The 25,142-nt window shown below is 37.7% G+C and overlaps 1 protein-coding gene across 1 annotated transcript; it reads left to right on the forward strand.

The window, feature by feature from the left end:
* Nucleotides 1-17,615: 17,615 nt before the first annotated feature.
* Nucleotides 17,616-18,668, forward strand: LOC134224044 (filaggrin-like). The gene has a single exon (XM_062703285.1). It carries the CDS (start codon nt 17,653-17,655, stop codon nt 18,556-18,558), a length of 906 nt encoding a protein of 301 aa, XP_062559269.1. The 5' UTR covers nt 17,616-17,652; the 3' UTR covers nt 18,559-18,668.
* Nucleotides 18,669-25,142: the final 6,474 nt, after the last annotated feature.

Here is a 25,142-nt window from a genome sequence, read left to right on the forward strand (position 1 = left end):
GTATACTAAGTATACGTAAAGGCTATATGATCGCTCCAAAAACAAACATTTTATAGAAGGCCCGGAGACTCATAGTGTTATGTACCGATCGACTCAGTTCGACGAATTGAGGTGATGTCTGTGTGTATGTGTGTATGTGTCTGTGCGCACCCACCCAAAAAAATGTCACTCATTTTTCAGGCACTTATCCTGTACCGACTCGCAACAAGTTGCATTCGACGCAGAATACTCTCCCATTGTTTCCTATTGAAAATTGGCCAGATCGACTATAAGCTCAAGAGTAATGGCCAAAATACTATTTTTATAATGCACCACCACCGGTGGATTAATCTGGGTTTTTTTTATATATCTTAAGAACTACGATTATTTACATTGACAGCAAAAAAAAAAATGCATATCACACTAAGTTTATTTTACTGGGTTTCAGCAAAATTTCGCTGGATTTTCCTGTGATGTAAAACCAGCAAGACTTCCAGTAAAATTATTGGCGCGGATCATTCAGCAATGTACCATTTGGGTCAGATGTCAATCCGATAACTGAAAAATCAGCAAAAAATATTCAATTGTGCTGATTTCCAGTAAAAATGGAAATGATTATATTCATTCATTCATTTATTTAGTTAACATCTAGACAGATAACACTGAATCAACAATTTGACGCCACAATGCACGGTTCGAGGCCGCATCTCTCCATCCTCGGATACGCCCCACGCTCGCCAAGTCGTTTTGCACCTGGTCTGCCCATCTCGCTCGCTGCGCTCCACGCCGTCTCGTACCTGCCGGATCGGAAGCGAACACCATCTTTGCAGGGTTGCTGTCCGGCATTCTTGCAACATGTCCTGCCCATCGTACCCTTCCGGTTTTAGCTACCTTCTGGATACTGGGTTCGCCGTAGAGTTGGGCGAGCTCATGGTTCATTCTTCGCCGCCACACACCGTCTTCTTGCACACCGCCAAAGATGGTCCTAAGCACCCGTCTCTCGAATACTCCGAGTGCTTGCAAGTCCTCCTCGAGCATTGTCCATGTTTCATGTTCGTTTTCGATCGCAGTTTCTTCTGGAGCCCGTAGTAGGCCCGACTTCCACAGATGATGCGCCTTCGTATTTCACGACTAACGTTGTTGTCAGCCGTTAGCAAGGATCCGAGGTAGACGAATTCCTCGACCACCTCGAAGGTATCCCTGTCGTCTTCAGTGTCTTGTACTTGACTCGACTTGAAGAAAACAATCGCAACTTACACTATTTATACTACGCTAGGTACCTAATCTAATCTTATTTGCCTACTTTATTTACCTATACAGTAAATTACTTTATTTACCTATACAGTAATTTACTGTATAGGTAAATAAAGTAGGCAAATAAGATTAGATTAGGTACCTAGCGTAGTATAAATAGTGTAAGTTGCGATTGTTTTCTTCAAGTCGAGTCAAGTACAAGACACTGAAGACGACCACACAGTTGTGGTCGAAATACGTATCTGCAAAGATAACGAAAATTAACTGGTGGAATTAAATGGACAGTACTTAATTCGTCTTAGACGGTTTAATACATTCCACTAAACGAGCTTAATATATTTTTCTGACTGGATCTGTTGAAAATCGTACCCCGGCTGTTACACCCGGCTCTCCGCATGACACTTCTAGCGCAATGTTGAACAACAGGCACGAAAGTCCATCACCTTGCCTTAGTCCCCGGCGGGATTCGAACGAACTGGAGTGTTTGCCCGAAATCCTCACAAAATTTTGAGCACCATCCATCGTTACTGTGATCAGTCTGGTAAGCTTCCTAGGTAAGCTGTTCTCGTCCACAATTTCCCATAGCTCTACGCGGTCTATACTGTCGTATGTCGCCTTGAAATCAACGAACAGATGGTGCGTTGGGACCTGGTATTCACGGCATTTTTGAAGGATTTGCCGTACAGTAAAGATCTGCTTATATCTGCTTATATAAATGCTTATATTAGTAAATTGTTGAACATGTTCGAAAAACTATTTATAATCATAAATAGTCGGAACAGTTTCACTGGAATTTGATCTCCTATATAGGTTAAAGGTCCTTCCATAGCAATAGAAGTAACGATTCAGTCGATATTCTGGAAATAGATTAGATGAATTAACGTTTCAATAAATCTTGTATTGCTCTTTTAGATTATTGCATCGCCTGCGAAAACTAAACAAACACTTTGCTTTTGTCTTCTACGTGAAATATTAGCATTAGCATTGAGCAATTCGCACAAATTCGTAGGTGGTACAAGTCAAGACTATTGTATGAGAGTAGCATCACTCTCATCCGTTATCACAGATATTGATTTGGGACTAATCACTATCTCTTAGATTGAAGCAATGCACTCTCCAATAGTCGAGATCTGTCCTGGCCACGTCCTTGCGAATGATGAGGAAGGGAAGGATGGTTAGTTGGACACCTACTTAAGAAAGATGCAGAGAAGTCTACGACCTCCCATAGGTGCCACGGGAGGTTTTGGGATTGTGTGGAAGTTTAGGGGCCCGTACACTAATAACGTAAGCATTTTTTCTTGGTTTTTCAACCCCCCTTCCCCCATGTAAAGTTTCTCCCAATCCCAAATTTTTTATTTGTATGGAGCGTAAGAAAATGGCAGACCCCTCGCCTCCCCCATAAGTGCCTACGTAATGAGTGTACGACCCCTTATAACAGTAGGAATCGTTTCGGTAGAACGTGAAACACAGAAAGAACTAAGATAGAAATACAAAATATGAAAGGGACGAGCCTGGGATTGAACCCACGACCTTCTGCTTATAAGGCAGAAGCGGTAGCCACTAGACCACCGAGCTCGTCTTTTTGTCTTCTACATGAAATATTAGCAGTATACCAAAGATGTTATTCTGAAATTTAACTTACCAGGCATATTTTCATATTGAGAGTACACATTCTTGAGATTCGGCGTCCAATTATTAGCCATTTGTAAATTATTTTCCATTACAATAAAGTGGTTGAATTCAGCTCCACCACATTGGCTGGTATAGAAGATGGAAAAAAATCTTGACATTTGTTGGTTGACGTTCACAGATGGTAACGATTTTACTGAAAATTCAGTGATTAGAACGAGGATGAGAAGGTTTACTGAATCTCAGCAAAATGTTGATTTACTGAATGCATATCCGCAATTCATTTTGCTGGAACGAAATTTATATTTTTGCAATATAAATTTAAATTAATGCAAAAGGTCGAAGGGGTGCTTCTCAAGAAAAAGGTTGAGAACTGCTGACCTAGATAGATTATAGTTTTATACATCATAGATTATAGAACAACATCATAGAACATTCATGCGTAGGACATGTCCTACTTGTCCTACCCATTCCCGGCGCCACTGCTTGTGGCACATCGTCGAAATGCTTGACGAGGCATATCGGCAGGTCGCCGGGATAGTTGGACTTTACATGCCGAAGCGGAAATTGATGAGATTCGACAAGAAATCGAGACGTAGATGGAACATTATAGCAACCGATGTTTCATGACGAAGCTCACTTATGTTCAATGTTACGAATGTAGAGGAGGAGTTGTTAAATTTTGTAGCAGCAGTGGAGGCACATGTACAAGAACCCAATGCGCTGGAGGATCCGCAGCTTGATCTTACGTTATCAGAGTATCAAAGGTGTAGTAGTCCCGCAAGTTGACGGGTGCAGAAAGAAACTGTGAACGTTCAAGATCTTCCACTATTATATCTGGATTCGGCCCAGCACCTAGAAGACCTGTATATAAGGCTTGTTCGCGACAAAATCTGGACACATAACTTTAAGAATAAAAATAAACTGCTGTTGGTTTATTTCGGTACGTTTTTCACTTCAAATGGCTTCATTCCTTATCGATGCTTCGATGTATGCACGAAACTTGGTGACATTTGAATTTTCTAAGAAATAATACGTGCCGAATGATTTGACATCCTCAGTAGAATCTGTTTCGAGCTCGTATCCTTCTGGTGGCTCATAAAATCCGTTTTTCCACTCTCTGATGTTTTAGATATTGTCAAACAAGCATCGACATATTTTAAAACGCTTTGAGCAGTGTTCACATGAAAACAAAATGTTTTTAGTCAGTTTCTGGATCGAGAGACCCGAATTTCAATGGCGACTGCACACAATTCTTTCCGAACCTACAATTTCTTCGACGCCATTTTTCACTACGAACTTGTAACACTTATAAGAAATATATTTTCAGAAAGTACACACATACATTCATCAATCTACGAAATATTTCACTTGTTGATGTTCTATTTCAAAAGTTATACGTGTTTAAAGGTGTCCAGATTTTGTCGCGTACAAGCCTTACTGTGTATACTGTGCACTGTGCAGTAATTGAAATTGCCAGGAGTCTCGGTCCACGCATAACGCTAATAAGCGAAAATCAATTACCAGAGATTAGCCATATTAGGGGCCGTCCAGAAACCACGTGGTCATATATGGGGGGAGGGGGGGGGTTTGGAAAATGACCACGATAAGCCACATGGGGGGAGGGGGGTGTTGCTCTCGAACCACGTGGTTTTTACACGAAAACTTTTGGTGAATAACAATAGCGGTGTAAAAAATACAAATCATTAAAATTTAATGATTTAATCATTAAACGCAAAGCGCATCTTAGGGCCGATGCCCACGTAGCGTCTTTTCAACTCAGCGTTAAAAGACGTAGGTGTGCATCGAGAAAAACTGGTAACGCAGCGTCGGTCGCAACGCCGATGCATATCTGCGTTATTTGACCAACTTAGCCTTAGATCCTATTTCCATAAAAAATAAACGAAAAACAGGTTGCGATTCAGTCTCAATTTCCACAAAAAAATTTGGGAAAGAAAAATTAAAAATATATTTTTAAATTCTGCCGGAGATGGTTTTGGCATCACGCCGCCGACACTTTTGCATCAGCGGACTGCAGCTACAATTTTAAAAACTGTTCATGTTTTTTCAATAATCCAAGAAAAATCTTCAAAAGAATTTCTTGTGGATATTCAGGAAAAATCCAGTAAAGAAATTTCTTGTAAAAACTTTGACCTTACTTCATACAATCCTGATAAAGTGCTAGCATTTAGAATGTTTTTTGAACAATTCTCTCTGGAAAATTTTGCCTGGAAATTTTGCTACAAATTGGTCATGAAAAAAAAACAAAACATCTCCAGTGTAAATTCCAAAAAAAAATCCATTTGAATTCTGTCTGAAAATTCAAAACAGTCTCGTGGGAAATACATATAATTTTCGGTGGAAAAAAATGTTCATATTTTCATATATTTTTTTACATTCCAATGAATTTCTTCGACAAGTTCTTCAAAATCTTCACCAGAAATTCTTTTTCATTTCCAAAATAAGTTTTTCGAACATTTTAGGGAGTGCACTTCAAAATGTTCAGTCTCCAGTTAGCCTTACGAGCAAAGGCGTAGGATTGCCAATCCGGAGATGACGAGTTCGATTCTCGTTCCTGTCTAGGATGTTTTCAGGTGGGAAACATTGTCGACACCCTAGGTATAATGTATCCATCGTACTTGCTACATAAGATATATAATCGTGCAACGCCTGGCATTTAAAACTTTCAATTTATAACTGAGGAAATGCTGATAGAATAAACTAAGTTGAAAAACAGACCAACTTCCAGTTGGAAGAAGAAGAAGACTTCTAAATTTTTCAAGAAAAAATCTTCTGAATTTTCATAAGAAATTAAATAGCCAATGTCACAAGAAACACTTTGATATTACCGTTGATTTTTTGGTTTTTGGATTTTTGTTTTCAAATTTGGAATTTTGAAAAGAAATTTTTTACGCTCTTTGTGAATTCTATCACATTTTTTAAATTTTCCAAATATTTTTTTTATTCGAGGCATTATTTAGAATTTCCACGGAAGAGTCTATGAATTTCAAAAAAAAACTTTGGATTTTCAAAGAATAAATCTTTAGAATTCTCAAGGTTCGTGTTTTTTTAATTTGCACCATAAATTCTTCCAAAATTTCATGGCAAATTCATTCTTCTTCGGAAAGTCATTTTGATTTCTTTGTAGGTTCAGCTAAACATTGCTTTAAATCTTTACCATGCAAAGAAGCACAAGAAATGATTTAAAAATTTTAAAGAATTTTCACATCAGAAAATCTTTAAAATTTAGATTTAATTTTCTAAGGATTTCCTTTTGGAATTGCTTCTAAAGTAGAACCTTCACAAGTACTACAAAAGTGCAATTTTTTTCGTTATTTCCACTTGTAAAAACATCGAAATATCCTCGGGAAATTCATTATTGGTGTTTTAGATGAACTTTTTTCGATTTTCTACTGGAAAATCTTAGGAATTTCCATCGGAAATATTTTGGCATACTCCGAATAATTTCTTTTGGAAATTAAAAAACTGCTGAAAATTTCTAAGATTTTTTGAAAACGAAAAAATTTCCATTGGAAATTTAGAAGAATTCCTTTGAAGATTCATTAAATTTGCCCAGGATTTTGAAAAAAATCCTTAGAGATTCTGTAAAAAAGTAAGCTGGATTTTTTTTCTAATTTATACCGGAAGTTCTTCGGAATTTGATGTTTATTGGAATTTTCATCGTAAATATGCATTTAGGATCCTTCTACGGATTCTTCTAGTTCTTCAAAATTTCTACCGAACCTTTATTAGGAACTCTTCCACAGAATTTCGAAAAAAAAAGTCGTTGAAATACTGAAGATTTTTCCGTGGAGACTCCGAAGAATTTCATCTAACTATTCTGAAGGGTTTCCCTTGCAACTCCAGAATAATTATGAAAAAAAAAGTGGTAGTGTTCCAGAAAAAAACACTCCAATTCCTAAAACAATCTAGGGTAATAAATAGTGTTATAATAACGATTGAAATTGAATTCCAAAACAAATCTCAACCCTTTCAGGACGGATGGGTCATATATGTCCAGCGTTTTAGATTGTCTATTAAATCACAAAAGAGAGCTAGACCACCATTTTCTTCAGTAAAATTGTTCATCTAGATATTGGTTTTACAGAAAAAAATATGGGAGCTCAAATTTGACTGACCCTGAAAACTCAGTTATCCGAAACTTTGGGAAGATTTCGATTCTAAGAGCATGCAAATGAAGTTGAAATGTTTGAATCATTCTGAACACTCACATAAGATGGGTCATCCTGAACGTTAAGCCAGTGATTGCTCTCAAGTTCAGCCCACGACTTCTCGGGTGATCAATCATGACATTTGTAATGTCCTCATCATCGGTATGTACCCAATCCGATGAAATAAGCATATGATCCTAGATCTAAGAGACAAGGTACCCAAAATTATCTTGAGTCAACATCAAGCTGCACAATGACTATGCCTTTTTTGTAGGGCCTTAGAAGCACTGGGTTCACGGACTTGAATGATTAAGTAGTTCAAACATTACGACTTCCAGGACGTTTTTGAAACCTAAAAGTTTTGTATAACCTAAGTCGAGTCAAGTACGAAACACTGAAGACGACCTTACTGTTGAGGTCGAAATACGTATCTGGCAAGGTACAATCAAGTGGTGGAATTAAATGGGAAGGTACAAACTCGTCTTATGACAAGTAAAGACATTCCATTAAATAGTTCAACTTAATTTTTTTAGCTTAAAAGTCTGTAGTAGCTTGTACAAATAACAATTGTCATATCAACCCAATGGACCTACTGGGATATTATATCATACATCATTCATAATTTGGTTAATTGGATAAATCGAATGATCCGAACTCCAAAATGATAATTGATCTATAATACATGCATTCTTCTATGAGTCGCTTATGAAAGGACCATTGACTGAAGCATATTCGAGATATGGAATAAAAGTTCCTTGGGAAATTATTCGAAAGACATCAGAGTGACCGAGAAAATATGTTTAGTATGGCATCATTGGATTCCACGAGTCAATATCAAAATAAAATTTCAATGAAAAATTAGAAATTTTGAGGGATGACCCAGCTCTAGATTATTTATTAGAGAAAAATAGAAATTTTCCATAATAGAATTGGAAATTGCCAATAAAGAAATCAGGGTATGAGTATTAAATAAATATAGAATTACTGCAAATAATGCAAAATTTCCATAAACAGTTGAAAATTTTCCACAAAACAATAATAAATTAGCACTTGTAAAAGCAAAAATTGCAATTGCAATCACCAATAAAGAAATTAAAAAATATAGGGATATTTTGGAAAATTTCTAAACCATTACAAATTTTTCTCGAAATTTTTATAACATATTCGCGAGTCCGCATTTTTTTGTATCCTCCTGATGCATCGAAGGTATGCGAGTTCTAGATAACCTAATACCTGATACACATTACAACATGATAACATCATAAAAATATTCGAAATAATGAAAATTTATAATTTCCATGCTAGGTTTTAGTTTGATTTTGAATCAGTTGAAATTGTTGAATTGAAATCTTCAAAATTGATCGGATTAACCATGTTAGAATGAGAATTTTTAGTGAATCTGGCAACAGTGAAATCGTGCGCCACTGAAACTGCTTCAGAAGTGTTCAGTTGTAAGTGAAATAGTGAGAAGATGTGAGGGAGATTTTTGGGCAGCTTGAATTGCACACTAGAATGTAAGTTTGTTTGTATTACCGTTTAGAATTATGAACTAATAAGCAATAAATTATAGCTTTGAAGCTGTTCATTAAGGACACTGCTGTCAAGATGGTTTTATTCAAGTCAGAAACTCGCCCCAACAAACCATATGTTTTAGTTACATAGGGTTTTTTTTATTTTTGTACTTGAAAAAAAAAACCACGTGGTCAAAGGGGGGGGGGGGGGGGTTTTGCCAAATGACCACGATAGACCACATGGGGGGAGGGGGGGTGAAAATCTTCAAAAATATGACCACGTGGTTTCTGGATGGCCCCATTATTAAGTTTTGGGCTTAGATCTAGGATACCCTAGTAAAACACCGAACTGGGCAGCCTTACCTAAGAGAGAAGGGTAGTTGTGACGATTTCGAAGGAATGCTTGCCGTTGCGGTAGAAGAAGAAGACGTTCGCCAAGCAACCGGTTCCAGAGAAATTGGGCAGCCCCAGGACCTAATGGAGTACACACTTTCTGGCGGCTAAAAAATATGTCAGCCATTTATACTGATAACACGAAACGAATAGAAATAGCCATCATAACTATCGAAAGAATCAGCTTGAGACTAGGCCTTGATAAATGCCGTATCTACATAAAGGACGGGTGGTGCAAACAGAGGACTCGAGGTCTTTGAAGCGGAGATGATAACGGATATGATTCGTGGCGACTTGTAAAAATATCTGGGTTTCCGTTAGCTCATCAGTATTTTCCACACCGATGTAGCTGCACTGCCCATGATTTAATAGTTGGCGTAACAACCATTGCACTTTCGCATGTATTTCGAATTATTTTAGGACAAACATCGCGAATTTTAAACATTTCAACCAGTAAACATTTAAATGAGGCATATGGATCACACAATGTATCGATATTGCAGTGGTTGAATCATCCTAGTTAATGCGTAATAAGCCAAATTCGCTGACATTTTGACTGGTTGGTACGTCAACTATGAAATCATGGGCAATGCGAGATACGTAAGTTCTAATAGTCACGTGAATTGTGTCCCAAAGTCTACTTTGAAAGCAAGGAACATGGTCCGGACAGTGAACACGTTCGCTATTCCTCTGTTGACCCATAGTTTAGGAGTTGTCAAATGAAGCAAAACGATCCACAAATCTTTGAAAAATGGTCCACAAAAATTATATTTTGATCCCTTAAACTTAAAATTTGCGCAATTTTTATCGTGATGATGATCCATAATTTCAGTAATATGATCCATAATTTTGACCATATGATCTATACTTTTGTTTCTATGATCCATTAATTTGAAAATATGATCCATGACGCTTAAAAGAAAGCCAATGAAAATGTAATAATTGATCCACAAAATGTTTAAAATCTATGGATCATATGACCTAATTTATGGATCACTAGCAGACCCGACTGTAATGTATAGTATTATAGGGGTATTTCGGTACACTTTTATACGACTAGTTTGGTTGAGAGTTATTAAGCAAAAGAGACCTGCGAGAGTGGATTGACAGTTCATTACACTTTGAACTGATTATGATCAATATAAAATAAATACACTGAAAGTAGTCAATTCAACTACACAATAAACTGATGAAACACCGACAAACTTCGTTTCGCTTAAAATTGATTTATTCTCTGATTAGTTCTCAAATTATGCAGAAATTCCTCTTTAATTTGTATGGGAGCCCCCCTTTCCAAAGCGGGGGGGTCTCGAACCATCTTAAGAACCTTCCCCGGCCCCAAAAACCTTTGCATACAAATTTTCAAGCCGATCGGTTCAGTAGTTTCCGAGTCTATAAGGTTCAGACAGACGAGACAGAAATTCATTTTTATGTATATAGAAGAAGAAGAAGATATGTATATAGATTCCAATAAAATTTTGGATCAAATGACCAAAACTATGGATCATTTGATCAAAATTATGGATCATCATCACGTTAAAAATTGCGCAAATTTGAAGTTTTGTGGATCAAAATCAAGATCAAAATCTATCAAAATATAGTTTTTTTTATGGATCATTTTCCAAAGATTTATGGAGATCGCAGCAGCCTACGCGCGTGGATGGCTGCGGCTGAGTTTTCTGTCACGATTTTCAATTATTTAATTTGAACGATTAAACATCTTTTCAGTTTCCAGTGAATAATCTTTTTTTTTTGTGAATTCTTGATAGCTTTCATATTTGTGTACCTACTTTTTAAGAGGAGCTCTGATTTTATTAGGTTTTTGAGCCTTTGTGTAGTTAAATTTCGTGACGGGGTGGACTATCGGAACCTTTGAAGCAGCATACGGTTTTGACGTAGTGGTCTATTTTCAGTTTTGGAAAGCATCCCTTTATACGGCATACACAAGAACCCTTGGAGATGAAGTTAACATTTCAATTGTTACGGTGCTACGATTTTGAATATTCTTTTCTTGTTTTTATTTTATTTGATTTTATTTTTTTCGCAATGACGGAAGTTGAATTCCAGTAAAGATGATGCTCTCACAATTTTTCTTGCTTCTTTTTATCATACTGCATAAACAAAACTACAAACTGAATCTTTGAATTGACAACTTTACGCTGATGGCACAGCTATTTGAGATATTAAATTCATTACATTTATCACAATTTTACATGTTCCTCATATTACAATTCATGTTCCTCGTATTATCGACTGTATTCCATTTTCAAGGATGGACCTCCTCGGAGAAGCGGTCTTATTTTGATGTGTGCAAATTCTTAAATCTGAATGTAGTTTTATTGAGGATTATTTTTGCATTGTATACCTAATCGTTAGGTATAATACCTATTTGTACACTTCGGAAATCAGTTTTGCAGTACGTGAATTTTGATACGGTAAATTGGTTCATTTGATGATTAAAATGTGTAGGGTGTGGCCATCCCCGAGCAGGAGAAATTGGCTCAATAATACCTAATTCTGTTATTGATACCATACTCTGTTATGAACTGGCCCTGCATGGGAGGTGGAATACCAAAGGAATACCATAGTATTATTCGTTTGATATTGAAACACCTAAGCATGTAATGTCTCAAGTGTTCTGCATATGGGTTTTGGTATTGTTTTTTGGTGTTTTCTAGATCATACCAATTTCTGTTATCGAGGTCGTCGCTCCTGCCTTGAATATTTCTCGTATTAAATTTCAATTACTTTCTCTAAACCCCCGAACCTGTTAAATTTTGCCGAAAGTACAGTCTTAGTTTGACTAATATTGTGATAGAAACTTTCTGTTGCTTTGTTTTTGTTCAAATACACTTCTACTTTTATAACGGCAATAAATGGTGCTCATGGTTCTGGACAAATAATTACAAATGCATTAATAGAATCCATGAAGGGTATACATGTTAAAAAAACGAGCGATGGGTAATGTTTTTAACATAACCGCGAGTAGACGTAGGACTTTTATAAACGTAACGTATTTACATTTAACTTCTAACTTTTGAATCTATGGAGTTTGATGAATTATGAAACCAATTACTTTCCGTGGATGAGCAGACCAAATCTCTCTGGGCTAATTTTATTGTTCGTCATCCACCACCGCTGCCCTCGCTGCCTCTCGGCCTCTAGCCGTGAACTCCGAGCGATACGATGTGCGATTGCATCCATCGCAACCGACACCACTGCATCCGATCATTATCAAGCAAAGAATGCTGTAAACACAGCGAACGAACGAACGAAACGAAAAATGCGCGAGCGAAAAGCACGTCAGTACGCGCTGCTGTCACAAACTGTAATGTCTCGCACACGGCAGGCACTGCTTCTTTTATACACAAAGAAAATATTGCGGTGGGCCCGAAGGCCCGTGACATACCGCATTCTGATGTCCGTGTTAGGAATGCACGGGATTGGTTACATATGAAATTTTGCTGGCTTTGACAAGAATTGAAATTTTCAATAGCTAATCGTTAATAATCTTAAGTTTCAATGAAATAGGCAAAATGCTGGAGAGTGTCCGAGTCGATTGATATATAAATCTTAAAAATCCATCGAAAGATAAAGGCGCTAGTAACGTTCGAAATCTTCTCTTTGCTCTTCGCTGTAAGTCCTACGTCAAAACTAGATAAAAAAAACATACTTAAAACCCACACACCGTTGAAGAAATTTATTTGTGCGCGCTCGAATCAAAACTCAAATACACAATCGCTCACTTTAAACGATTGATTGTTTGTAACGAAATGCAAATATTCAAAATATCCGAGCTAATTAGTAGAATAGAAGTTGCATAGGTCACATCACTTTCCATGGTACATCCCGACCTATGTTTCTGATTACCCTACCCAACTAACAAAACTTCCTTCCCGTGGTAATTGTGAAGATGCAGAGGTATTCTCGGTCTCTAGTAGCAACAATTACCACACACTACTTTCCCTTCCTTTCCCTACTGACTGTAAGGATTATTGATCAACATATGCGAGCTGATGCTAAAACGTGCACTTCGAGAATAGATGGTAAACCCCAACCACTATTCACTTGGATCGAAGTGCAATTTGCACCAGCTCTGATCAATCATGGAGTAGCAACAATTGATATGTACAGTCAGTCTAAGCTAAGCTAAGCTACCCTAGCAGCACACATGCTTCACATAGGTTGCTGCAACTCATATGTGACCAGATTTAGTCACAATCAACTTGCTGCAACCATTTTTGTCTGACTTGTGCTGCTCGGGTAAGATATGCAGATTGTTCGCGAGAATCAGAAGCTTTGATCTGCTTGTGCGATCTATAATGTGAATAGATTTTATTAATCGCAATGCTGTGCTTGAAAATATGCCTCAGAGACGTTTATTTAGGAGTATCAAATATTCTGTCAGAATTCAGTGAAAACAAGTAGATCATGTTTGTTTGTTGTTTGAAAGACAAATGTTCAGCATTCAGAGGTCACGTATAGTCGTGATTTATTTAGTACGATCGGCCGGTCATGACATAATTTGTTCTGCTTTGTGCGGTTAGCAGAACGATCGCCCGATAATCGAAATGTTGTTCTGCTTTGTGCGGGTGAGTAAATTAATTAGAAAGTGAAGATGCAGTTCGCGTCAGCAAGCAGAACGATCGAACGGTCATGGAGAATGTTGTTCTGCTTTGTGCGGTTAGCAGAGAGATCGGCTGGTCATCGACAATTTTGTTCTGTTTAGTGCGGTTGGTAATTAAAATAATTAGTGTTCGTTCGATTATGTTTTGCATTGATCAAACTACACGCTATACACGGCATACCGGTTACCAAAACGAACCGTGCCACAATACCTACCCCATATATCCAACATTTCTCGTGGAAGTGCAGATGGCTCGTCGGCTTCTATCAAAGCGAGTATCATGTCAACATTTTCCTATCCATCCTCAATTGACCTGCATTCGGATTGCTTATTTTTGGGTCACCAGTTCTTACACATTGAAGATAATGTTAGTCCCAAACTTTATCTGTTGGTTCTCTGTGTAATAACAGCTGACCTGGCTATAACGGAGTAGCAACCATGGGCGGTCAACCATGCTCATGCTCGTTTTCCAAAGATTTATGGAACATTTGTCAAACGTTCATGAAAAAAATAGCAAGAATTTTATTGTTTTTCTTGACCATGTTTAAAGGAACATATTTTCCTATTAATTGCTAAATTTTAGCTTAGTTATGGATTATAAAATTATTCTTCATGGGAGGTTCCGCACGTTTTACGGAACAATCAGATGTTATTTACAGATCATTTTTCATTTTTTTTATGGATTATTCTTTTTTGTTTAACCCTTTATAAGGCAGTGGCAACTATATTGCCACCAACAAATAATATGTTTTTCTATTTATTAACAAGAGCTCTACTTATTATTTCACATGTAGTGACTTTATTTGCTTCCTAGTAACACCCCAGATGAATTTGAGCCATAAAAAAAATTGAAATGTCAATTTGAGAACAGTTTTTTTACGAACAGATCGTAAGTTTCGAGTGGAAGAAGGATTTTCAGTTATAATTCGTTAAAAAACGACAAAGATATATTTTTTCCCGTTGGTATCAATTATTTTGAATCTCCTGTGTTAGATTACTACGTGATTAGCGTGAAAAAAGCTTTGCCTTTCTGTATATTTGGTTTTTGGATTTTTGACGAAATTGTGTTTTTTTCCCAAGGGTCCCCCCTTGGGAGAAAAAACGCGAAAAAATTTTGTTTTCACTTATAATGCGTTTTCTGACTAGGACTCTTCACCAAAAAATGTAACGTACCTTGATTTGACTGGTTCTACGTAAAACCAAATTTTTAAAAATCTTTTTATATTTTTGTTGTTGCCTGTTTTCCCGCTTGCCGGGCAGTGGCAACTGTATTGCCACCAATGTTGTCCCGCTTCGCGGGCTGTGGCAACTACATTGCCACCATTGCCACCAATGTTTTACCGCTTGGTGGGCAGTGGCAACTATATTGCCACCAATTTTTCAATGTTTCTGAACTGTTTAATGTATAACAAACATACATTTGAGTTTAATACCATGTCAACATTGTGTCCTATTGTTGTTTTTGTTAATTTATTGTTTAGATTCGTCTGCCTTATAAAGGGTTAAATGCAAAAGTATGTTTTGCCGCAGAGAAATTCGGAGTCTCACAGTGGCTACGTACTTTTAGGGTGACCATATGGAATTTTTCCAAAGGAGGACAATTCACCCGAATCGTAGCGAAAAAGGAGGACATTTGTCGAAACTTCGAAACTTCGAACTATTTTTAAATTTTAATATACTTAAGAATATTATTTTTGTTAGAATTTTGCACACTCAAGTTTATTGGAAGTAGTTTTTGTAACTTGAGGCAAATGTGGCATCTTCTTCTACTTCATTAACATTTCATCTCCAGATGGAACATATTCGACTCTCATCATAGTCTACATAAATTTGATTCCAATTATAAATTGCAAGCACCATCTTCATAAAGAAAAGATTTTAGCTTCAACTAATTTTAAAATCAACAGTGAACAAATGTTGAATATCATTATGCTGACCTTCTCGGCGATATTCCACAGAATTTTATTAAGAAAAACGAACACTTGAGCACATTTTTTAATTTGGAGGTCTTTATGGCACTATGTGTTTAATTTTAATATTAATTTTTTTTAGATCGATAATTTCCATCAGCTAGCGAAAAAATAGAACTTTCATATAAGCACTTGATATTTATATTTTATATTGCAAAAAAAAAAACGAAGTGCTTCAGATAAATCTTAATAAATCAAATGAAGAAATTTAAAACTGTTAGAAATTAGGCTAAAGAAACAGATTTGATTAGTTCAGATTTCCATTCCGTTCTAGGCATAGCATAGCGGCTGCTCTTTGCGTCACATATTCAAAAAATGTACCGTGCGATGCGTTCAAAACGCAATTCGATAGATGAGAAGTAGGAGAACCGCTCCGTTTTCCATCCCACTGAACATATATTCATCTCATCGCGAAACAAAGAAATACGGCACAAATTTGTTGCTTATTTTTGCTAACATGCATGTTCACTGCTGTAAAAAATCACTAAAATTAGAAACAAATCAAATACTTTTTCATTGCTTTGTTTTTTTTTGTGGGATGAATCCGGAACCGTTAAAATGATCCGGATCTTTCAAGTGAGTGAATGATTCGAAGCTCACTTTTTGAAAGATCCGGATCATCAGATCTGCAAATAAACTAGTAAGGAAAAAACAATATAAACAGATTATTGCTTGTTCTATACAGATATTATATATGTTTGTGAGGGAGAGAGGGGTGAAATTATTGTCCGTACGGGTCAAAAGTGTGGTCCAGAATGACAACCGTTTCACTATTTTGCATTCTCCCTACATTTTGATCCAAAGATCCGATCCGTATGAAAGATCCGGATCATTAAACTGAATGAGCCAGATCTGATCCGTTCAACGAAGTGATCCGTTTTGCGCATCTATAGATCGAATAGAGTTTGCCGCCGTACCAAATTGACTATCTATAAAACGCTTATTAGACCGGTAGTCCTCTACGTACTCGAGAACTGGACGACATGGATTGAACTTAACATTTCTTTATCATTTAGTATTCAGCCAATAACTCATTCCTGAAGTGGAATTTTAAAAAGTGTTGTACGGCGGACTTGTAGCGCTATTTTCGCTCCACAACTTTGTCTAAGGGTACATTGCTCTATGTCTAATATTTACAGCGTGAAACGCTAGTATCATTTAGTGTACTCAATGATAATAAAACTAGTTATCATTTAGTGAAGCGAACGAATGTTGTTCAAATTACCTGTCTCTAAAACTTTAATCGTCGCTATAGAACTTTCAATTCTTAAATTTATAAATTACACTTTCATAATTTATGCAATTTTTTTAACCGAGCTTGAGATTTCCGGATATTCACCATTTTGAAGTTCTGAAACTTATTTTTGTTATGGTCAAAATTTTGAATCATACCTATTATTTATTTTTCAAGTATTAAGTCACAAATTAATGTAGTATGTCATCAAATGTAAACCAGCGAAGGGATGAAAAGCTCTCTAAAGAATGAAACATGTCATTAGTTCTTAACTACATATTTCATAATCATTATTTCCTATTTCCATTTTTAGGCACCATCGCCAATAAATAGATTTATCTGTTAAAACAAACTCTAATGTTTTCTGTAATTGACTGGGGTCAAAAATTCCGTGGCAAATTAGAAGCGACTTCCGCATTTTTTTATTCATCTGTCTACCTTACAATTGTTAACTCGATTTCATTGGTCTAGTCTATTTAAATTCAAATTCCGCAGGAAGTCATCGAACCTGCGTCAAGATCAGGGTTTGATTCGACTCACACCGTAGGACTTTGTCTTCTGACATTGTACATCGATTTTCCATGCTGAATGGAAGGTCGTCGCACCGCATAACCCCAAGAAGCACATTTTGGCATTAGATAATACGTAGAGGCACACAGGGCGTGAGCAAGTTCTTGGCCGCTCTATGGTGACAAATTTTGCTGCCCGACACCGATGCAAATGCTGCCCAATGGTGCGTGTCTCTCAAGAGACCGCTGCTTGATCAGGTGGAAAATCGTAAACATAATCGCCATTCGGTATAAAACAATCTGCCAGCAGAGCACCGATCATTAGTTGCATGAGAAAATCCGTCGCGTAACCAGTTGGAGCTGGAGACATAATCATGGATTGGAAGCTGCTGCTGGTTTTAGGTGGTACGATTATTGCTTGTAGCAGTAGCGCGACGCCACGTGCAAGTTCGTATATTTTCCGAAGTTTCGACACACCTCCCGGTCATGTGGTGTATTTGAGTCCTTCGTGGGAAGAACCAAATTTCCCAAAGACAAAAAAGTTCGAAAAAATTATAGTGAAGCCAAACGTCGATTTCGATAATAGTGAAGAGTTGATTAAGACGGATATCAGTGAGGAAGATGAATCAGAGTCGAAGGTGTTGCCTTTGAAGAACGCACATCATTTGGAAAACTCGGAAGAAACATACGGAGAAGAACAAAGCTCTAAGAAAGGTAGAAAGAATCGGAAAGGATACAAATCGAAACATTCATTGCAGAAAGGCAGTAAGGGCAGTTATGATGATGAAAATCATTCTCACTCGTATGACAATGAAGGTGATCGAAAGAAGTCTTATCATGATGAAGATGGCTACGAGAAGAATCATCATGATGAGGGGCATAGTGTAAAAGGCGGAAAGCATGGAGAGAAGAAATCTCACAAGAAAGGGTCCAAAACGACCGGCTACCATAATGTGTACCACAAGGATGAGTTTAAGAAGGAGCACATTTTCTACGACACTGCGGACCACAGTGGGAATTTCAAAAAATACGGATCATCACACAAGGAACACTCCAACGATGAGGAACAGTTTGCCAAGGGCGGGCATAACGAAGCGGCGCATGCCAGGAAGAAGTACTCCAAAAAAGGACATTCGGAGGACGGAAAGCATGATAGTAATCATCGCGAGTACAAAAACCAACGAGGTGATACCAAGGAGTACCGGGATGCGGAGGAGTACCAGAATAAAAATGGAAAATTGGGCTCGCTGGCTCATGGGTATAAGATTTACCATACTTGAGTGATCGTTTGGGATCAGATAGTGACGCTTATTGATTTTAAGTTATGCTATTTTTAAGTTTGTTAGTTATTGAAGATTAGACTACTCGAAGTAAATAAATAAAGCGACAAATAAACCTTGGTGAATTTTTATTACCGAAGCATTCTTCTTTTGATCCGCTGAACATCATGGAATGGAATGTCTTTATTTGCCATAGGACGAGTGATCGTCGAGTTAAGCACAAGACACTGAAAACGACCTTATTATAGGTCCTTGGTAGTACACGCAGTCGCGCTTTGGTTGTGTTGTTATAAGCAAGCTGGTTTCGAATGTGATGTTAATCCGATGCTTTCGAATCCGATGCTTAATGGCAAGTGAAAATGAGTTTTTTTTTGCATTGAGCATTTGTTTCAAATTTGATAAGATTATTATAGCTTTTACCCGGCGCGCTTTACTGCTTCCTAATAATACTTAATTTAAAAAACTCAACTTTCATCGTTTTAAATTTTTATTGTTTTATTCAATATGTGTACTAAATTTGGTTGAAATCCGTCCAGATGTTTGAAAATTACACTAAGTTCTTCGTTTGCTTTCAATGCTGAAATTCAATGAGCAGTACAGAAATTACATGAGCAATCAATTTCCTAGGCTAAAAACTCCCTCAATGTAAATTGAATGTATCATTTGCTTGAGAAACTACATTTAGGTAATTGCAAATTTTCGAGAAACGAGACAAAACCCATTATATTTGATTTATGCTACCTGCACGGAGATTTTCGTTTACCCATTAATGGGTACTTTTTTGTGCTATCTCTTTCTCTCTGCAGAAAAATTTAGCTATTTTTTGAAGTTCGGTGGCATAACCCATTAATGAGTATGCCGGCGAACGGTGTCTGACCTGCAGGACGAAGGTCATTAGGCCGAATGGCCATTAGGCCGAATCAGCAAAAAGATGCAAAAAGTGAAAAATGAGAAGTTCTTTCTTCACCATAGCCCTTCTTCCTTCTCTCGTCTTCCTTCTTCTTCCTTCCTTCTTCCTTCTTTCTTCTTGATTATTCCTCCTTCCTTCATCCTTCTTCTGTCTTCCTTCTTTCTTCTTCCTTTTTCTTTTTTCCTTTTTTCTTCTTCCTTCGTCCTTCTCCCTTCTTCCTTCTTTCTTCATCCTCTTCATTTTTCCTTCTTCCTTCTTCCTTCTCCCGTCTTCTTTCTTCCTTTTTCCTTCTTCTTTCTACTTTCTTCCTTCTCTCTTTTTCCCTTTTCCCTCTTTATCCCGTCTTCCTTAATTCTTCCTTTTTCTTTCTTCCTCCTTCCTCCTTCCTTCTTCCTCCTTCCCTCATCATTCTTCCTTTTCCATCTTCCTTCTTTTTTCTTCCTTCTTCCTTCTTATTTCTCCCTTCTTTCTTCTTCTTTCTTCCTTCTTTCTTCTTACTTCTTCCTTCTTTCTTTTTACTTCTTCCTTCTTCCTTCTTTCTTCTTCTTTCTTCCTTTTTTCTTCTCCCTTCTTATTTCTTCCCTCTTCCTTCTTCCTTCTTCCTTCTTCCTTCTTCCGTTTTCCTTCTTCTTTTTTCCTTCTTCCTACTTCCTTTTACCTTCTTCCTTCTTTCTTGTTTCCTCTTCCTTCTTCTTTCTTCCGTTTTCTTCCTTCTTTCTCCTGTCTTCCTTCTTCCTTCTCCATTCTTCTACCTTCTTCCTTCTTCCATCTTCCTTCTTTCTTCTTCCTTCTTTCTTCTTCCTTCTTCCTTCTCCCTTCTTCTTTTTTCCTTCTTCCTTCTTCTGTCTTCCTTCTTTCTTCTTCCCTCTTCTTTCTACCTTCTTTATTCTTCCTTCTTCCTCCTTATTTCTTCTTTCTTCCGTTTTCTTTCTTCTTTCTCCCGTCTTGCTTCTTTCTTCCTTCTTCCTTCTTCTTTAATCCTTATTCCTTCTTTCTTCTTTCTTCTTCCGTTCTACTTCTTCCTCGCTTCGCTCTGCTCACTTCTCACTCCCCAGTTCTTATTCGGCCTAATGGCCGTTCGGTTTATTGACCATTCGGCCTAATGGCCTTCGGCCTAATGACCTTTGGCCTAATGACCCAGCATCCCGCCGAACTTCAAAAATGGGTAAATTTTTCTGCAGGCAGAAAGAGATAGCATATGAAAGTACACATTAATGGGTAAATTGAGTTTCTCCGTGTGTAGATCAATACACACGAATTAAACGGAAATTAAACTTGAAAGTCACAGTACAAGAATTCCCGAATAATCTTGCATAACATACTTCACGGTGTAAAAAAATGGATTATTATCGAAGTTTCATGTACCTCTGATTTTTTTTCACAGAAAGTTAGGCAAGGTCATTAGAAATGAGCCACGGGGAGATTCAAAATATTTCATAGGCGATTTTTAAAAACAAGATGATTTTTATTGTTTTCTCCTCCAAAATACCGTATAAAAGTCAATTGATAACTCAGCAATGGATGAATAATAATAATTACTCCTCAAGTTTGGAAATATAGACATTTGTAGTTTTTCTGTATGGAGAACCAATATTTAAACGGATCTAAAATGATAAAAAATCATTTTTTTATGTAATTCAAACGTTTTTAAAGTATTTTTTTGTAATGTTTTGCGTGAATTACAATCTTTTTTCAGCAAGTATCATCTATCTCCGGCATCTATCCTGTTCTCTGTTAAATAAAATATCTGCAATTCTCTCTTTCGACATTTGCGCTAGATGACCTGCCCATTGAAGTGCGCCATAAGTTATGCCTATGCCCCACACGCTTTTTTCTGGCCTATCACTGAGTATTGTGCGTAACACCTTCCACTCGTAAAATTAGAAAGCTTTCTAGACTGCCGTAATTCATCAGCGGAAAAATAAGAGTATTATAAAGAGCTAATTTTGTTTCCGTCTGTATTTGCACGAGACTTAGTCCGGGAACTGGTTACGTAAGCCGAAGGTAACCTTATTCGTAGCAGAAATGCTCGCAGGAATCGTCTTAATCGGTCTACAAGCACTTGGAAGAGAAATATTTTTTCAACGCCCTCTAAGCAGCACAAGTCGTCAAGTAAAATTTGTTGCAGTTACCTAATTGTGACTAAATCTGATCATATATAAGTTACTGTGTGGTACTTGGGCTTCAAACACAACCTTCCAGCACTACCTCAGCACAAACAACATAAAAGTTATCTCTATCTCTACGCGCACCTATGTACATCGTCTTACGAGCTAACGCATATGCTTCTGGGTTTTGCAGATGAAATCGAGCTCATTGGAAACGATCGCAGAGGTATGGTGCATTCTTTTGTCTCACTGAAGATTGAAACGCTACGAATAGACATAACCATTCACTCTACCAATACGAAGTAGATTTTTACGGATAGAAATAGTATAAGAGGATATGTAGAAGATGTGATTGGAGGTGTTGAGGAAATTGTTCACCTTGGAATGCTTGTGAACTGGGACAATGGTCCCTGGTAATATCGTGGTATTTATAATGGTTTCATAGCACACTTGAAGAGTAAATCGCTATCTTCAAGAACATTATAAAGCTATAATAATTATTCGTGATGTTTCCCGTAAGGTTGAAAGACGTATTGTTGCTGCAAAAATAGTCTTCTAAGACGTAACTAACCAGTTTACTGCCCATTAAAGCATGAATAACCCCCTCAGATGTGGAACGAACAAATATGATACTGTCTAGCGTGTAGCAGCAGCGAAGTTTCCTTAACATACATTAAAAAATGAATTTCGCTGTGTACTAAAGAAACTATGAGACAGCGTATCAAGAGGAATATATTATGAATTCTATGAAATATGGCAGACTGACAATGGGCTGGCTATCTAGTACGATTGTTGGATGTAAAAATACAAATATAACATTGAGCAGAGAACTGGATAAAGGCTAGAAATAGATGATAATTGCTGGAAAAAGGTTGTGATTCATGCAAAAATTTAAAAAAATAACCAAAAAATACTTTTAAATTGCTTAAAATACAGAAATTAATGATTTTTCAACATTTTTGATCCGTTCAAAAATTGGGTTTCTATAAATAAATGTTATAAATGTGCATACTTTCAATTTTGAGGGTTAATTACCATGATTTATCCATTGCTAAGTTATCACTTGACTTTTTGTATGGTATATTGAAGTAGAATAAAAATTACTTTTTTCAAAAAATCCCCGATGAAATATTTTGAAACACCCCGCGGCTCATTTCTAATGAACTTGCCTAACTTTCTGTGAAAAAAAATCAGAGGTACATGAAACTTCGATAATAATCCATTTTTTTACACCGTGACTTGTATTGGTATAGGTAAGAAAGGGCATGAGTTTGATTTATGATAGGAAGAAGGAAAATGAAAAAGCTACAGTAAATTTAAAACTCACAGGCATATTATATAATACCTAATAATAAAAAATAATTTGTTTCAGTTGCTGATGTTTAGAATATGTTAAAATCTTGATATGATAAAACAACCTAAGTGTCAAGGGGAGGGGTGTAAGGTAAAGACGTTCCGTTTTGATAGCGAACTGTTAGTATGCTTCAACTGTAATTATGCGTTTTGCTAAGTACAATTGCATAAAGTTGAGAATTCAATTACAATGACTTACAATTCGGTGGCCTCGGCTCGCTCACCCCACTGTTCTATTTAATTGTCGACAATTGCGGCACCTAGGTTAAATTATTTAATTATCAATCGTATTTATTTATATTTTACTAATTTCTTACTTTTTTTCAGGTTTCTTTTCTTTTCAGGTTGCGAACGGATCGGAACACCACTCTAGAAATCTTTACCACGGACTACTTCCCTAGGAAACTACGGGTTTCTTGGATTAACTTTATAACTACTTGTGGAAACTCTTACCTTAACTAACCTCTTTTTACCGCGTTGGTTTATGTGCGATAGCTACAGTTCTAGCTCATGGTTTCTTCGAATTCTACAAAGTTTTTAGTGTAACTTATTTATCAGTTTAAGCACCGTTGAAATTAGAACACTTTCTTAACAAGTGCGCAACAAAATAACGGGATTTCAATTTTTAGAGCACTTTATAATAGCCAACTTATTGCACTAGCTTCTTTCTTTCCATTTGAACTCAGCAGCAAAAAGTGGTTTGGCGTGATCGCCTCTGACTCCTCAGCGTCCAGTGGCAAATATCTCAGAGGCCTTGAGTTTACCAATCTTTCTGCCTCCACGACCAGCGTTTGCTGCCCCTCGTCATCAAGTTACCTTCTGAATATCCTTCTTGCATGGCTGCCTTCACCGATTGAACCAACCGTTCCCACGCTATGTGTGGTGCTCCCGCCGGAATGAAATTCCATTTCGTGTTGGTACTTGTGAACGTCGTAAACAGCCCCTGGCTAATCTGGTGTCGCAGCACTCGGGCGGGTGGACTACCGATCGAAGTCATGGAATATTGTAGAGTTGGCGAATCTCATTAACCACAGTTTGGATTTTCCTTGCTGGCAACGTTGATGTAAATTTAACACCAACAACTCCGTAGCCCGGTGCTTACTTGGAAGGATAACGGGATGGATAACGTTGTACCATACGTCTTCAGCGGAACCGATCCGACCACGCTCACGTAGCAGGCCGCATTTGTCTTGCATCGGCATCAGTTTGAAAATTGAACTTTGCTTCCCGACACTCCCCTGTTACTTTTTTTGGGTGGTTTGTTAGACAGTGCAACGATCTCATCTGGGTAACTTTCCCTCTGCACCGCTTTGAAGATGGTTTCTTCTGCTAACTAAAGTTCAGTATGCAATACCTGCCCTGTTCTCAGCGGCCGCTTCTTGGTCGAATTGTTCACAAATCGGAGCATGTATGCTGTTGCTCGTAGCAGCCGATTCCAGGATGAGAACCGGCGAAATCTATAGGTGGCTCAAAGGAACAGTGATGCAATGATACACGACCGATGCCTGCATTTCTTCGTAAGTCGTGGCCACTGTACCCCTTGAACAAGGCCATTAGTTCTCCGGAAGCCGGAGAAAATTGGGTCCCTGGAACCATTTGCTATTGAGGTCAAAGTATGGTCCGCTACCCTATTTGGTGGCTTCATCCGCTGGCACGGCAAATGCTGGGTAAAGCGTACCATTGGTACTTCGCGTACATGAAGGAATAAAATAGACCCCATCTCGCGGTCCTTAGCCTCTTACCCAGAAATTCCTATCCCTACCTCCCGTGGTGCTGGCCGGGATACGAGCAACCTTAGGGAAGATCGGGTAACCAACCCCGGTGGGAACTATGGTCGTATGCTGGCAGGGAATAAGGGGTTTGCTCCTATCCGGAGGTGCAAATCTTATTGAGCGTCTGTTCTTTATGTCAGGATCGGCTCACAACAGCGTCTGTTCTCCATGTTAGGGGCGGCTGATCATCGTCCGAGTGCCAGCGAGGGACTCTAAGTGAAACTGTGCACCATGGTCCACCGGGAATAAGGAGGAATGGTCCTCCGGAAATTTAGAAGGTTTTGTGTCAGGTCCTGCAAGCCAGTCTTTAATAAAACATAAGCAACGAACAATCACAAGAGAGTACGAACCGGAACCATCGGCGAAGACCACCGCGACGAAAAGGGACTAGCGATTGGAAACTCGGTTCGTGGAACTGCAAATCTCTCAACTTCATCGGGA

Source organism: Armigeres subalbatus, chromosome 3, assembly GCF_024139115.2.
Source record: "Armigeres subalbatus isolate Guangzhou_Male chromosome 3, GZ_Asu_2, whole genome shotgun sequence".
NCBI classification, from domain to species: domain Eukaryota; kingdom Metazoa; phylum Arthropoda; class Insecta; order Diptera; family Culicidae; genus Armigeres; species Armigeres subalbatus.

Bases quoted from the DNA above. Each gene is read 5' to 3' on its own strand.
- LOC134224044 (XM_062703285.1), top strand. From the start codon at position 17,653: ATGGATTGGAAGCTGCTGCTGGTTTTAGGTGGTACGATTATTGCTTGT.